Source organism: Heterodontus francisci, chromosome 4 (genome assembly GCF_036365525.1).
Source record: "Heterodontus francisci isolate sHetFra1 chromosome 4, sHetFra1.hap1, whole genome shotgun sequence".
Lineage (NCBI taxonomy): Eukaryota > Metazoa > Chordata > Chondrichthyes > Heterodontiformes > Heterodontidae > Heterodontus > Heterodontus francisci.
Genome location: NC_090374.1, coordinates 77018967 through 77035703, shown reverse-complemented (window position 1 = coordinate 77035703; position 16737 = coordinate 77018967). Strand labels below are relative to the sequence as shown.

At 41.8% G+C, this 16737-nt stretch overlaps 2 protein-coding genes across 4 annotated transcripts in view; both read right to left on the bottom strand.

Annotated features, from left to right (window-relative positions):
- Positions 1-4205, bottom strand: part of lnpep (leucyl/cystinyl aminopeptidase) — a 139703-nt gene extending 135498 nt beyond the window's left edge. Inside the window, exon 1 of the mRNA XM_068029741.1 lies at positions 3436-4205. Within this exon, the coding sequence (XP_067885842.1) occupies positions 3436-3457 (22 nt within the window). The 5' untranslated portion in view covers positions 3458-4205. The remainder of the gene's footprint in view (positions 1-3435) is intronic.
- A 4342-nt stretch (positions 4206-8547) lies between these two features.
- LOC137369099 (endoplasmic reticulum aminopeptidase 2-like) overlaps positions 8548-16737 on the bottom strand; it is a 67953-nt gene continuing 59763 nt past the window's right edge. For all 3 annotated transcript variants that reach the window (XM_068029742.1, XM_068029743.1, XM_068029744.1), the window contains one exon: positions 8548-11609. In XM_068029742.1, coding sequence (XP_067885843.1) covers positions 11457-11609 — 153 coding nt within the window. In that variant the 3' untranslated portion in view covers positions 8548-11456. The remainder of the gene's footprint in view (positions 11610-16737) is intronic.

Below are 16737 nucleotides of genomic sequence, written 5' to 3'. Positions count from 1 at the left end.
TGTTTCTAAAAGAAAACAGTTCCCTTGGATATCAGCCCTGTCAGTGTTTCTCCATTGCTGGAGATAAAAGGGTAAGAAATGCCATGTCCTGGGATGCTTTGTAAATGGTCGACCTTATCAGCTGTTAAAACATCTGTTTGTTGTAGACCAGTCTGCACAATAATGTTCACCCACTTACAAAACTGTCTAGTGGGGAGAGAAAAAAAAAGTGCAAATCACCCATAAACAGAAAACCTTGTGTATGCAGTCAGCAGCTGTGCATACATCATCAGCTGAAGAAAGGAAAAAAGACAAATCAGCAACTGCTCGTGAAAAAAAATCAAAAAAAAAATCAAAGGAAAGAAAATGCCGAAAAGGACCACAAATAAAATCATTTTGATAGGCATGATAGGTGAAGCCACAGGAAAAAAAGAAACTCTCTTAAGGCAACAAGATGACCCCAAGCACAACATAGAGATAGGGACGAGGGAGGCCATGGAAGGATCTGAAAACAAGGACGAGAATTTTTTTTTTAAAAATCGAACCTTTGCCAGGCGGAGAGTTAATGTAAGTCAGCAAGCCCAGAAGCGATGGATGAATAGGATTGGGTATGAGTTAGGATACAACATCAAACTAAAAGTGTTACTGAAAAAAACTCAAAAGGCAATTAAAAAAAGGCAAGTTTAAATTATGTCAAGAAATATAAATTTTTTTAAAAAAGCTTTATTGTAGTTGAAACCACAAGTTTCCGTACTATAAAAGAAGTTAAGAAACATGGTAGCTGAAAGGATTTTCAAAAGGCTATTCTGGGGTAATTTCATTGATTCCACTTCTTTCTGCTTTTGTTAAGTTTTGCTCAGGTTGGATTCATTGCTTCCATTCATCCTCGATAGTATTCCACGAGTAGCTTTACCAGACACTATGCTCACATTTGATGTTTATGTTACCTATCTTCCTCTTCAGTTGTTGCCATTTAATGTAGATAAAATGTGAGCCAATCAGATGCAAGTGTTACAGAAATAGAAATGCATGACACACTAAGGAGGTGGGAGGGATGATGTTGCCAGATAAGGAAAGGAGAGAAAAAAGATCAATTTTTTTCATATATTACTTCTAGCAAGACCTTGTTCTCACTTCTGCCATGCAATTGCCAGTCCTTGGTTGATGTTGCATCAAGGTGTACAGTACAGGAAACTACACCAATGTGCATTACTTAATAATATATTAATATGCTCACATCTCTGTCCTGGGATTGCTGCAGTGTTCCAGTGAACATCAACGCAAGCTCGAGGAACAGCATCTCATTTACCAATTAAGCACACTACAGCCTGCCGGACTGAACATTGAGTTCAATAATTTCAGAGCACGACGGGCCCCCCATTTTACTTTTATTTTTAGTTGTTTTTTTCTTTATATTTTTTGGGTGTTTATTTTATTTTATTTCATCTTAGTTTGTTAAGTTTGCTTATCCACTGTTTCTTTTCATGTTTGTACTTGCTGCTGTTCAATTTTCAGTCCATTAACACCCTATCTGTACTAATGCTTTGTCTTTCAACACACCATTAACATATTGTTTGCCTTTGCTCCGTGACCTTCTGGTCAGCTATTCTGGAACCTTGTGGTATCTACACCTTCTCCTTTGTTATCTCTTCCCCCACCCCCACTTTACTTGCTTATAACCTTTCACATTTCTAATATTTGCCAGTTCTGAAGAAGGGTCACTGACCTGAAACCTTAACTCTACTTCTCTGTCCACAGATGCTGCCAGATCTGCTGAGTATTTCCAGCATTTCTTGTTTTTATTTCAGATTTCCAGCATCCGCAGTATTTTGCTTTTATTTTAGTGCATTACTTAATACTGGATTCTATTTATTTGCTATTGAAGTTTTTAACTTTGTATAAATTCTGCTAAAAGAATTAGAATTTTAAAATGGAACAAAAATGTTTTGGATTAACTACGGTAAAAATATGTAACTCAAGACTCGTGTAGACTGGGACGTGGATCAGCACAACAACTGCTTGCACTGCTAGGGTGCGGCCCATAAATCAGAAACACTTCAGCAAATGTCTTTACGGAACACCTTCAGATCTTCACAGAGAATTACACAAACAAAAGAACCTTGCTTTTTCAATAGTGCAAGGCAAACGGCCCTCCCACTAAACACGACGTCCATCTGTACTCATAATTCATCACTTCCAGTAAGGAGTGTCAAACTGAACTACAGCTGCTATTGACTAAATATAGGCTTTTTTCCCGATCATACTAAATATTGCTTTAAACTTGTAATGCTGCCATTGCTTGTTTCACTATAGTAAAAAGATTATGTTGAAATTCTTATTTTAATTGAAATGTTTGCAGCAAAACTTACATATTGCATAGTTGTCTTTAATTGCTTCCTTCATCCAGATCACAGGATAAATGTTTGGGATACAAAACCTTTAGTAGTTTAGTCATCTGCACTGGTTTTATAGCTTTAAGCCTTAAGCAAATTGATGCAATTTCCCCATTTAATTTTATCTAGATAGTTTTACTGCCACTATTATCTTTGTCACTGCTCATTAGCAAAGCTAGTTTTGCCCTTCAGATCTACACTGCACAAAAAAGGAAATGGAAAATCAATGCTCAGTCACAGTTATGACTAGGATCTGCTGGCAGAAAGAACATATCAAGAGAAACAATAGCATTTGAAATAATCTGTTTGTGAAGCCCTTCCTTATGGACCATCAGCGACAATATGTTGCAAAATACCATATCCAAGTTAAGGAGCTATCCCAGCAATAATAGAAGACGTGAAAGATATAAAATTACAAAAGTGTGTTCAAGGCTGTAACGCACAGTCCTAAAGTTCTTCTGATAACGTACTCAGAACATCAACATTGCAGTGCATTATACAGCTTTGCAACAGATTATCTCTGTACACAACATTCATTCCATCTGTGTATTATTTTACTAGTTTGATCCTGCGCACCAACAATTGCCTGGTCATAAGGAATCCCATCTTGCTCTAGAGGGAGGGATGAAGTCCTGTCGAGAAGAAAAGCGAGGGATGACGGTAAGGAAAAGCATGGAACCACACAGGAAAGTGGGAACAGACTGATTTATCGAATTGCATTAGCTTACACCCGGAAAGAACTTGAAATATAAACGTTATATAAACTCCACATATTGCAAAAAAAAAAGTAAGAGTAGTCCAACCCAAAATTGAAGCGAGAATCAAACTAAATCAGTTGTTTCCGAAGTGAAAAGTAAAAACAAATTTGACAAAAACCATATCCGCAGTGGTTTGGGTTTGAAAACAACCTGCACAATGCCACTAGATCTTTGTTTTTCTCCCCAACACTTTGACAGTTGACAGCGTTCCTCGCCCAACAGTTGCGACCAACTTTGCAACATTTTTACCCTCCACTGATCCAATGTCACAACTACACTGGCAACATTCACACGGGTTCACTCACCGCTCCGGAACAGTGGCTCCATGGCCGTGTCGTGGGCCTTCTCGCTTTCTATTCGGATCCTTCTTCCCAGATCAGTTAGCAGGCAGCTCAATGCTATAACCAGCGACAGCAATAAACAAAGCGCACTTGGTGCGGACTAAAGGAGCAAATACATAACGACTCTCCCAATTAAAGTATAATGTCACATATTATTTTCTCTCGGAAATGTATAATTTTGCAAGGCCTCCTGAATGATGAGAAAGGATTCCTCTTTATGTAACTATCTCTTTCTAAACTGCACGGTTTCAAAGCAAACCAACGTCGACGTTGTGTTTCCTTCTCCTTTTGCACTCACAAGCTGCGCTTCTTGTACACAGGCGCGATAGGTCGATCGACGAACTAGACACTGCAGACCTTGCCTACCAAGTCACTGACCAAGTTTCAGATCATTTTTAATAATGTCCTGACAGATCAAATGACATTCAGTAGGCGAGTTGCTCGGTCATTTTTTGAAAATTATTTCCATGTTGTGGAAAAAGTCTTTTTCAACAAATAAGCACACTTCCCCTTGTTCAAACGGAGCTGCAGCCAGCGCCAGTCTTGCTGATTATCAATGTAGTTCAAACATGTTGACAGCTGTATATCAGCGAGGTTGTTGGTTCTTTCCCTTATCTCGCTTTTATTTGGAGGAGGGTAATCACAGATATGTTAGTTTGCAATGTTTGTTTACATGTTTTCAGTCGTTAGCTGTGAATTTGCTCAACGACCCAAAATACTGAGCTTGACCCTGCCCTCACCTGACTTTCACTGTTCCAGCGATACATAATCCCTGTTCCCCTCCCGCCCCCCCCACACCACTTCCTTCCTCTATCTGGTTTAACAACACCAAAAACAATTGTAGCATTTTAATCAGCTAATTCAGTTCTAACCAGAATGGACCCTTCGGGTATGACTCAAAACCACATTACATTGTATTTACCCACTGAGCTACAATTGTTAAATGTCAAATCATCTTTTCTATTCGCTGTATATTCTAGGCGTCTAACATAAATAATACATTCATGGAGCTGTTTGTTACTTGCAAAGTATTTCAATGACGGTCTTAAGACGAGTAGAAATTACAGTCAACAATGTTAACAATCAAATTTTGAACATGCAACATCCCTTTCTTTCAGTTGTTTTAACCCATTTATTTAAGCAATTTAGCACACATTTATATATTATAGTGTTTGCACTTTCAGATACTACCACGTTTTGTGAGAAAGCAGGTTATTCAACAAAAGAGGTTAGGAGCAGGATAAGGAATGCTAAGAGGGAGTATGGGGATAAAATCTAAACATATCAAAAGGAACAATAAGATATTTCACCAAAAATAAATCAGTAAAAAGAATACTTAAGAGCAAATTGGGAGACCAGAAGGGAGAGGATTGTCAATTCATCGAGTGTCATGCAGGCCCCCACCTGCCAAGAATGAGGCACATATAGAGTCATAGAGTTATATAGCACAGAAACAGGCCCTTTGGTCCATCATGCAGTGCAGTGGTTAGCACTGCAGCTTCACAGCTCCCGGGACCGATTCTGGGTACTGCTTGTGCAGAGTTTGCAAGTTCTCCCTGTGACTGTGTAGGTTTTCACCAGGTACTCCGGTTTCCTCCCACAGCCAAAGACTTGCAGGTGATAGGTAAATTGGCTATTGTAAATTGCCCCTAGTGTAGGTAGGTAGTAGGGAATATGAGATTACTGTAGGGTTAGTATAAATGGGTGGCTGTTGGGCAGCACAGACTCGGTGGGCCGAAGGGCCTGTTTCAGTGCTGTATCTCTAAAATAAAAATAAATTTTAAAAAATGTCTGTGCTGGCCATCAAGCACCTAACTATTCTAATCCTATTTTCCAATAGTCATAGAGTTATACAGCACATGGACATTAAATTTTAAAATTGTTGCTGAGAAGAAAGAACTTTTTTTTTAAAAAACCAGACCCTTGACTGGAAATACATTTGCATAGTGACAGACAGTACTTGGAAAGGACAAAGGGGTCATTCCCTACTCCAATTTAATCCACAATGGACTTTTGATTACCAGATGTTGAAGGTGGAGAGACTAGTATTCCAGGTGAACTGCTAAGATGGCCGAATACACAAACAGACATGGTCAGACTAATTTAGCCACATGACTAACTTGCTGTTGGAATTTTTTGAATTTGAACTTGCCACAGAGTTTTAAAACTAAGGAAGCTGTTTGCTCCTGGACTGGATGATCAAAGAGGATGATCAAAAAATGCCAGAGGTATTTAATCACTTTGCATGAGTTTTATTAAAGAGAAGGATTTCAGAGAGGAGGTAAATTCTGAAGTGATTGAGAATGAGATGGGTGATATTGTAATGGGCACAATTCTAGACAAATTAATTAAGCTAAGGGAAGTATAGGTTCCAAGGCTTGAGGGGATGCATCCTTGGAACCTGAAGGGGTTGAAAGAGGAAATTACAAAGGTCCCAGAAATTATACTTCAGGGCTCTATTGAGTGTGGATGTGTGCCAGAGAATTGGAAAGTGGGCAGTACAGTACCCAGTTTTAGAGTCATAGAGAGATACAGCACTGAAACAGGCCCTTCGGCCCACCGAGTCTGTGCCGACCATCAACCACCCATTTATACTAATCTGACATTAATCCCATATTCCCTACCACATCCTCACAATTCTCCTACCTACACTAGGGGCAATTTACAATGGCCAATTTACCTAACAACCTGCAAGTCTTTGGCTGTGGGAGGAAACCGGAGCAGCCAGCGGAAACCCACGTGGTCACAGGGAGAACTTGCAAACTCCGCACAAAGAGACAGGGATAATCTGGGTAATTACAGGCCTGTTACCTTAACATCTATGACAGGGAAAATTTTAGAATCATTAATTAAAGCTGAAATTACCACATAACCAGATTTTTAAAAAAGAATATGCAAGAACAGATTTCAAAAGGGACCCTTCCCCGACTGGTGGGCACCACAGGATTTCATTGCATAATTGATGGATGTGACAAAATACTGATTTAATTTACATCTCTAGTTAATTAGACCCAATTAGATTACTTTTCATGATTCATTTGTTGCTTTTCATAGTATATGTCAATGATTTAGACCTAAATGTAGGGGATATGATTAAAACGCTTGCAAATGATACAAAAATTGGCCATGTGGTTAATTGTGAGAAAGAAAGCTGTGGACTGCAGCAAGTTATCAATGGACTGGTCGGTGGGCAGAAAAGTGGCAAATGAAATTCAATCTGGAGAAATGTGAGGTAATGCATTTGGGGAGGGCAAACAGGCAAGGGTATACACAATAAATGATAGGATACTGAGAAGTGTAGAAAAGCAATGGGACTTTGAAGTGCATGCCCACAGATCCCTGAAAGTAGCAGGATAGGCAGATAAGATGGTTAAGGTGCACTAGAGATGGTACAGAGGAGATTTATAAGGATGTTGCCATGAATTGAGAATTTTAGCGATCAAGAATGATTGGATAGGTTGGGGTTAGTTTCTTTGGAACAGAGGAGGCCAAGAGGAGATCTAATTGAGATGTATAAAATTATGAGGGTCCGAGATAGGAAGGGCCTATTTCCATTAACAGAGAGCTCAATAACCAGGGGGCATAGATTTAAAGTAATTGGTAAAAGAATTAGAGGGGAGTTGAGAAATGTTTCACCCAGAGGGTGGTGGGAGTCTGGAACTCACTGCCTGAAAGACTGGTAGATGCAGAAACCCTCATTGCATTTAAAAAGCACTTGAAGTGCCATAATCTACAAGGCTACAGACCAAGAGCTGGAAAGTGGGATTCGGCTGGATCGCTCTTTCTCAGGCAGCACAGATGTAATAGGCTGAACAGTTTCCTTCTGTGCCGTAAATTTCTATGCCTCTATGGGTTTGGTGGTGCCCTCTTAAAGGGGACATTTGTGGTGTTGATTCTTTGTCCAATGACAATAGGGAAACCCAATAGGGGGTTACTAGAGAAAATTAAGAAGTGTGGCCTGGTGTATATTTCATGAGATCGAATTCCCCGAAAGGTAAAGCATCTTAGGACGCAGGCAATACTGCCTGCACATCCCAAATAAGAACACAAAGACAACAATTCCATTCCAATACTTTATTACAGTACCATAAGCCATCTGCATATTTATTCTATAGAGATGCCAAGCCACTATTTCCCCAACATAAGATTAACATGGACCTTTCCCCTCAATTTACATTCTGAACAGTTAAAAATTAGGCACTTTCCAAACCTCATCTCACATGTAGCCAAACATAACAATTGTTGGAATTCTCATGTTGATGGTGTACATGCAAGTTGTTTCTTTCCAACTTAGAGACTGAATTTTCTGTAGACATCCACTGCTTCCAATCTCAATGATACTCAATGGAATGAACCATGAGATGTGTGCTCTCTCTCTCTCACTGAGCTGAGGGCATTTTGTTTTTCTCTCTCATTTAAGTATCTGATCTAGCAGTTTAGTTCGGAATTGATAAAACTCACCACACAGGCTAAATTCTATCTGCAGTTTGCTATTTGAACTTGTTATACTGAACTACACAGACCAAGAACATCCCAGATTCAATCACTCATCTTGGTTGAATTGACTCATTTCAAGCAGGGATGCAGTTGGTGCAGTTTAGTTGGTCTCAGTGTTTTCAGGCTAGGAAGGAAACTGTAACCAGGGATTTCTGACTGATCACTGCCCAGTAACTCATACTTGAAAGTGCACTTAGATAGATATTAGATGAGGAAAGGATCAGACTAGGTCAAATAGACTTTATTGCTGAAGAGCTTATAAAACTTACTTTGTGGGCTCACATACTGAATGACCACTTGGGTGAGGTATTCAATGGCTACTCGTGACTATAGAATCATACCTAAACATGAGTCATAGTTTTCTTAAGAGAGGATAAAATAAAAGAAGAGCAAAATACTGCGGATGCTGGAAATCTGAAATAAAATCAAAAAGTGCTGGAAATACTCAGCAGATTTGGCAGCATCTGTGGAGAGAGAAGCAAAATTAATGTTTCAGGTCAGTGACCTTTCATCAGAACTGCTGAAAGGTCACTGACCTGAAACGCTAACTCGGCTTCTCTTTCCACAGATGCTGCCAGACCTGCTGAGTATTTCCTGCACTTTTTGATTTTATTTAAAATAAAATAAGGCTTATTATGAAAGGGGTTTACATACTATTAGTTCTAAAATCAGGTAAGGAACCTGAAGGGAGGTTTGAAGGGGTGGGCGAGACAGGCCATTTGTCTTCTCTTTCCCAAAATATTACAGTGCATACAAAAAAGATGTCACATGATTGAAGCTAACTTGAAAACAATAAATACAACTTCACAGTAAAATACCATGAACGTTCTTAATGCCCAACCACTAGGATACATTAAGTGATATCAGCATAAAATGTACAGCAAGAATATACCACAGGAAAACAGTGCATCAGTCCAAAAAACCTACTTCTTGACATCTGATCCTGATTCAATCCGTCATGTATGAGCACAATGTTGTAAAAGCCTCTTCCTATCACCTGACTCTTAATATGAATACTCGAAAATAGGAGAGCACTATGATTATATTATTTAGATTAGGTTATGTTTGTGAGCAAGCAGGTTAAGCCCAGAAATAAAAGATAGCAAGACAAAATGGTTTTAGAAGATAATTCCATGGATGTAGTGACTGAAAGATCAGTCTCCTATTTTGGAGAATGCAAGAAATAAGAAAAATGCTGAGTTGAAAATATGATGGGTGTAGGCTAGAGAGGATTGACCAAATAAAGTGCAGTGGGGCCATGGAGGGATTTGGAATAACTGGATAAGGATCATGAAATTGATATGCTGGGACATAGGAACCAATAGAACTTGATGTGTGGGGGTGGAGGGTGGAGGCACTTGGTAAGCAGACTATGGTTTACAAAATGATAGACAATTTGCAGTGGGCTGTATGTGGGGAAGAGAACCTTTGGAGGAGATGTACTGCCTACATTGGGACAGGTAGGAATGGAACTCAAAAAGACCTGTAAATAGACCCTTTGGTGCTCTTTTATTCAGTTCAGTTATATTAGGGTTGCCAACTTTCAGCAGGTCCAGGGGACAGTGGTGGCACTGGGCCGGAGTTAAGAAAAAGGCTGTATCAAATTGTATTAAAAGCTCAACATTCAACTGGTATGGGATACCTTCACTTCAATGAAACATACAGTTAAATGTTGTTACATGCAAAAGATTATATTTATCACTGTTAGACATATTCAAGCATTTTAATCTTGCTAATTTGCTCCCCTGAAGTGCTAACTTCTTGACAATGATGTAGAATAATTTCCACGCATGACAGTCACCATTGTGACTGTTCCCGTACTCATGTGCAATCCTTGACAAGGAATATTGACAGAGTATTTCATCATGAGAGGGCATCATAGCTGAAGCCAATCTTTTTATCAATGCATGTCCATAAAGTTTTTTTAAAACTTTTCACGATGTGAACACATTTATTGTTTCAATTATTCTAAGAATGATATAGGTGGCAAAAGATCTTCTATTGCATTTTGTTTATTGCCGAAAGAATTTTTTAAAAATTGAATTCTTTGAAGGACAACAATGTAATGGAAGAAAGAACTTTCACTGCTGTATTTCAACATCATTAAATGTTAGGAGAAATCCCAAATTTAACTCTTACCCCAGAGTTGGCCATATTGTGTTGCCAGGATGAAAGTAACCCACTCTACTGTTGTGTGCAATGGATGTGTGAACAAGTAGTTCTCAATAATGTGGAAACACAGTTCAGCATCCATCCTTATCTAGTATCCAACCTGCTCATGCATATAAGGCGAAGAGGAGGAAATATGTCCAAATTGAGTTTCAGAATTAAATACTAAGTAAATGCATCTTAGGAACAACACAAAAGGGGTAATTCTGGGTGCACGGCACTGTATTATGACTATTGTTCAGTAGGAACAAGTTTATTTTCAGTGGGTGAATGTAAAAAGAATTAATTGCAAGAAAGAGCTTAACAAGTTCTGCAGTCAATTAGAGAATCGCCATGTGGCTTGAAAGAAAAACAAACTACTTCCACAATTCAATCATAAATAAGGACTCGGCATGGGTAAGAAACACAGTTTATTCGATCAATGAGGAAGTGACAAAATGGTATTCATGTCATGATTGTAGTATGCTGAGTATTTCACCACCCTCAACATGAAGTGTTTTTTGAACAAACAGGAATCACATAGAAAGTATTTGATTAGATCCTAATAAGCAACAAAAGCAATTCCCAAACCTGCTGTCAATATGGAGAGGCCTTCTTCAAATTGACTGGTGGTTGCAGCTAAGCAGCAAGAGTAGGCATGACAAGGATAAGGTAGGCGAAGGCTAGAGAAGTGGGATAAAATGGAAGAACTGAATTATATAAAAGAGTTTGCGGAAGAAAATTGTCACAAGGCTAATTTTAAAAACATTTTGAAACGTTAGTCAATATTTTCTTTTTAGAGGCCCAGAGCCCATGTCTGCAATGATTGGTTTCTGGTAAAGACAGCAGTATTTATGTTTTTAAATGATTCAAGCACTGCAAACTGAACCAAACTACATTTTAAACACTGGCTCCGTTTATGAAAACAATCTGGATTTTTGCAATACAGAATATTCATGTAAATAGCATTCCAGAGCATTGAATAAATAAGCAAATATTTTACTTATTATGGACAAGTGATAGCATTCATTTAATTCAACTGGTAGTTTGTCACAAACACTTGCCTTGTGTAACACTGACAGGTGTGTGTACAAGTTTGGGGGTGGGGGAAGCAAAGATCACAATTTGGTTTTAGTGTTATTCCATGATTATGGAATAATTTAATACTGTATGGATTATACAGTATTCATTTATTGCATGAAAATATATCAATTTCACTTTCTACTGCCTGAGAACCATTGCTTTAGCAACATCAACAATCCCATTGACAAGTGTTGCAGCCCATATTCTGGAACCATTGAAGTGAGATGAAAGAAATAAGCTGCTAATCTGTCCAACCCTTATGGATTTGCAATTATATTCAGCAACCAGCTCCTGAGGATATCCAGATTCCTCTCCAACCATCTGATGTTCTTCTGAATGCTTTCCAGGGCAAGCTGGGTGCATCTCAGCTGGGAACTCTGCTCTTTTATAGAATCAAAAAACATCTCCACCTGAAAAACAAATATCCACCATCAGTTTGTTTTTGCAACTGGAGTACCTAAAACAATAGTATACATACTTTTAAAAAGTTACCTTGCTCTCTTTCTATAGAATGTCAAAATGTTACCTAATTTATTGCTGGCAGGACAAAATTGCAACTGCGGCAATCCTCTTAAAGTCAGAGCTTCCCAGTGTGTTAGCACTAATCAAACAGATGTGGCTTCGACGGATCGGACACGTCCGCAGGATGGAAGACAGTCGCTTACCCAAGGACCTTCTGTATGGTGAGGTAGCTGGGGTCAGACGACCAGCAAGGCGCCCAAAGCTCCGCTTCAAGGATGCTTCCAAGCATGACATGAAGGCCCTAAATGTCAACCATCATACCTGGGAGTCACTGGCTGGTGAAAGAGGGAAATGGCAACACATCCTGTGGATTGGTGTGCACTACCACAATGACCAATGGCTACAGCATCTTGGCAACAGGCACCAATGCCGAAAACAACAACTTGGAGCATCACTTGGCGGATTCACGTGCAGCACTTGTGGTAGAACTTGCCTCTCAAGGATTGGCCTTCAAAGCCATCAGCAAAGATGCACCAACAGAAGACAAACCCCACCTAATAGATTGTTTGCTGCATGTCCATCACCATTTGTAGATGGAAGGATACCAACCAACCTTTTGCTACAATATTTGGAGCACTGTTTTCAAAATGCCAGTTAATAACCTTGAAAAAAACTGGAAGTGTTTGTGACAAAATAAAATGGAATTAAAATGTCTTAGTAATGTTATCATTTTAAACTGGAGAGCTCAGTGACTTGCAATAAGGCTACCTTAGAGTGGGGTGATGAAACAACATACTGCAAACACAATGGTGCACCAGAAAAAGACAAAATGTAGATTCATGCCTGTGATTCCTCACACACCAGTTATCAAAGTCAACTGTGGTGTCAACTGTGTGATGTTGTCAGGGGATCAACCTTGGTTCAAGAAAGAGTGCAGGAAGGCATGCCAAGAGCAACACCAGGCATACCTAAAATGAGGGGTCAACCCAGTGATGCTACAACTCAGGACTACTTGCATGCCAAGCAGCGGAAGCAGCATACAATAGAGTGAGCAATCCCACATTCAACAGATCAGAATTAAGCTCTGCAGTCCTGCCACATCCGGTCGTGAATGGTGGTGGACAATTAAACAACCAACAGGACGAGGAGGCTCCACAAATATTCACATCCTCAATGATGGAGGAGCCCAGCACATCAGAGCAAAAGACAAGGTTTAAGCATTTGAGACCATCTGGAGCCAGAAATGCCGAATGGATGATTCATCTCGGCCTCCTCCTGAGGTCCCCAGCATCACAGATGCCAGTCTTCACCAAAAGACTTGCAGGTTGATAGGTAAATTGACCATTATAAATTGCCCCTAGTATAGGTAGGTGGTAGGGGAACAGAGGGACAGGTGGGGATGTGGGAGGAATATGGGATTAGTGTAGGATTAGTATAAATGGGTGGTTAATGGTCAGCACAGACTCGGTGGGCCGAAGGGCCTGTTTCAGTGCTGTATCTCTAAATAAAATAAAATAAAAATAAAAAAAAATATGATTCACTCCACATGATAGCAAGAAATGGCAGAAGGCACTGGATACTGCAAAGGTTCCTGCTGTAGTACTGAAGACTTGTGCTCCAGAACTAGAGGCGCCCCTAGTGAAGCTGTTCCAGTACAGCTATAACATTGGCATCTACCCGGCAATGTGGAAAATTGCCCTGGTATGTCCTGTGCACAAAAGGCAGGACAAATCTAACCCGGCTAATTACTGCCCCATCAGTCTAGTCTCCATCATCAGCAAAGTGATGGAAGGGGTCGTTGACAGTGCTATCAAGGGCACTTGCTTAGCAATGACCTGCTCAGTGACGCTCAGTTTGGGTTCTGCCAAGGCCACTCAACTCCTGACCTCATTACAGCCTTTGTCCAAACATGGACAAAAGAGCTGAACTCCAGAGGTGAGGTGAGAGTGACTACCCTTGGCATCAAGGCAGCACTTGACCAAGTATGGCATCAAGGAGCCCTAGCAAAACTGGAGTCAATAGGAATCAGGGGAAAACTCTCCACTGGTTGGAGTCACACCAAGCACAAGGAGGATGGTTGTGGTTGTTGGAGGTCAATCATCTCAGTCCCAGGATATCACAGCAGGAGTTCCTCAGGGTAGTGTGCTAGGCCCAACCATCTTCAGCTGCTTCATCAATGACCTCCCCTCCATTATAAGGTCAGTAGTGGGGATGTTTGCTGATGATTGCACAATGTTCAGCACCATTCACCACTGGGTGGCAGGAAGTGGGTATGTATGAGAGTGTCTCTTGCCTCCTTGGCGCGTCACAATCTGCTTGGCCTCCGGGGCAAGGACTCAAACACCCAGTGCAGCCTGCTCCTCTCCCTCTTCCACATCCTCCGCATCGGTGGAGGAGTGTCACTCAGGCGTCTCATCGTCATGCAAGGCCTGCCCCCCTCTGCAGTGCTTAATTGTGTAGGGCACCACAATATACGAGACCCTCGCTGGGGCATACTGCAGGGCTCCACAGGATCAATCGAGGCAGCAGAATCTCATCTTCAGCAGCCCAATGGCCTGCTCAATTATCGTCCGGATGGAGCCATGACAAGTGTTGTACTTTTCCTCCGCTGCAGTGCGAGGATTAGCCATGTCTTCAACGGTTAGCCTTTGTCCCCGAGAATCCATCCCTGAAGGCACCTGGGACTGTCGAAGTATGTAGGCATTGTGGCTGCTTCCCAGGAAGTGGGCACACACCTGCAGGAAATGCTTTTGGTGATCACAGATCAGTTGAACGTTGATGGAATGAATGTTGATGAAGGCGGCTGGCTGGTCCTTTGGGGCCTTGATGGCCTCGTGTGCAAATTATCACACTTTGGAGGAATCCAGCAATGCCCCACTCGGCCTGACTGTCAGGGTAGGTCCGGTAGTGCAGATAGTCGCCGGCCCTCTTGAACAGGGCATTGGTCATCTCCTTGATGCAGCGGTGGGCTGCTGTCTGGGAGACCCCACACATGATCCCTGAAAAGATCCAGATGCATAAATGTTTAGTGCCACTGTGATCTTCAGGGCCTCTGGCACAGGGTGACCCCTGAATCCCATAGGTCACAACTTGTCCTGCAGCAGGGCGCTTAAGCCGGTGATGCTTGGCCATTTGGAAGTAGCTGAGGTGAGTATGGTAGAGTCTCTGGCACAAGTGGGTCTTTCTTGGCATGGCCGGCTGCTGCTGCTCTCATCGTGGGGCCTCTTAGCCCTCCCTTCATCGGAGGCACCACATCACAACATGGGGGTCTAAAAAGACAGGATGTGTCAGACCCATGCCAGGTGACCGGTGGGCCTACAGACTGCTCTCGATGCAGAGACAATCCTGCCCTAGCAACTGAGCTTTTGTAACTTCTCCTAGCAGATTCCCTGATGGCCCTCAGTGCCTACCCTTGGTGATGGCCATCCCTCTCATTCAGCAGTATGAGCAACTATACATCTCACCCAACAGTTTGTTCATCAGATACAGCCACCCAAGCCCAAGTCATGCCCTTGCTGAGCACCCGAAATCCTGACCCCACTTGCAGAACACCCGAGACCCCAACCCTGGCACCCCCCTTGCGGAGTGCACAGCATTGCAGTCCAAAAATAGCCTCTTCATCCCTTCTTCCCTTATTCAGTGCTGTTCATGGCTGCCTACCAATTGGGGCACTGAAGCCTCGCCTCAGAGCTGCCAGCTTTTAATGGTCGTGAACCTGAAGATACATGACTGCCGCCTGCCATTCACTTAATCATAAACCACCCCATTGAATAGTGATGAATTAGATGCAAATGCATTAGAATTAACTGCTCAGTAATTTAAACTACATCCTCATCGCCTCAGGGTGACGATTCTCATTGGTGCTTTCCTGCCATTGACTAAATACAGAACCGACATCATGACACTGGATTTCTGGGTGGATGCTTCCGACGCGGTTTTCTATCCCCCCCCCCCCCCACACCACATTCCCGCTTCAAATGGCCGCACAAAATTTTGCTATTTGTATGCAGGGTGGACTTCCAACAGGATCTCTGTCACCTCGAGGGAGGTCTGCCATTGCTGGAGGAAAATGCAGACACCCACTGAATTTAGAATTAGAACATTACAGCGCAGTACAGGCCCTTCGGCCCTCGATGTTGCGCCGACCTGTGAAACCATCTGACCTACACTATTCCATTTTCATCCATATGTCTATCCAATGACCACTTAAATGCCCTTAAAGTTGGCGAGTCTATTACTGTTGCAGGCAGGGCGTTCCACGCCCCTACTACTCTCTGAGTAAAGAAACTACCTCTGACATCTGTCCTATATCTATCACCCCCTCAACTTAAAGCTATGTCCCCTCGTATGTGCCATCACCATCCGAGGAAAAAGACTCTCACTATCCACCCTATCTAACCCTCTGATTATCTTATATGTCTCTATTAAGTCACCTCTCCTCCTCCTTCTTTCTAACGAAAACAACCTCAAGTCCCTCAGCCTTTCCTCATAAGACCTTCCCTCCATACCAGGCAACATCCTAGTAAATCTCCTCTGCACCCTTTCCAAAGCTTCCACATCCTTCCTATAATGCGGTGACCAGAACTGCACGCAATACTCCAGGTGCGGCCTCACCAGAGTTTTGTACAGCTGCAGCATGACCTCGTGGCTCCGAAACTCGATCCCCCTACTAATAAAAGCTAACACACCATATGCCTTCTTAACAGCCCTATTAACCTGGGTAGCAACTTTCAGGGATTTATGCACCTGGACACCAAGATCTCTCTGTTCATCTACACTACCAAAAATCTTCCCATTAGCCCAGTACTCTGCATTCCTGTTACTCCTTCCAAAGTGAATCACCTCACACTTTTCCGCATTAAACTCCATTTGCCATCTCTCAGCCCAGCTCTGCAGCCTATCTATGTCCCTCTGTACCCTACAACATCCTTCAGCACTATCCACAACTCCACCGACCTTAGTGTCATTCGCAAATTTACTAACCCACCCTTCTACACCCTCTTCCAGGTCATTTATAAAAATGACCAACAGCAGTGGCCCCAAAACAGATCCTTGCGGTACACCACTAGTAACTAA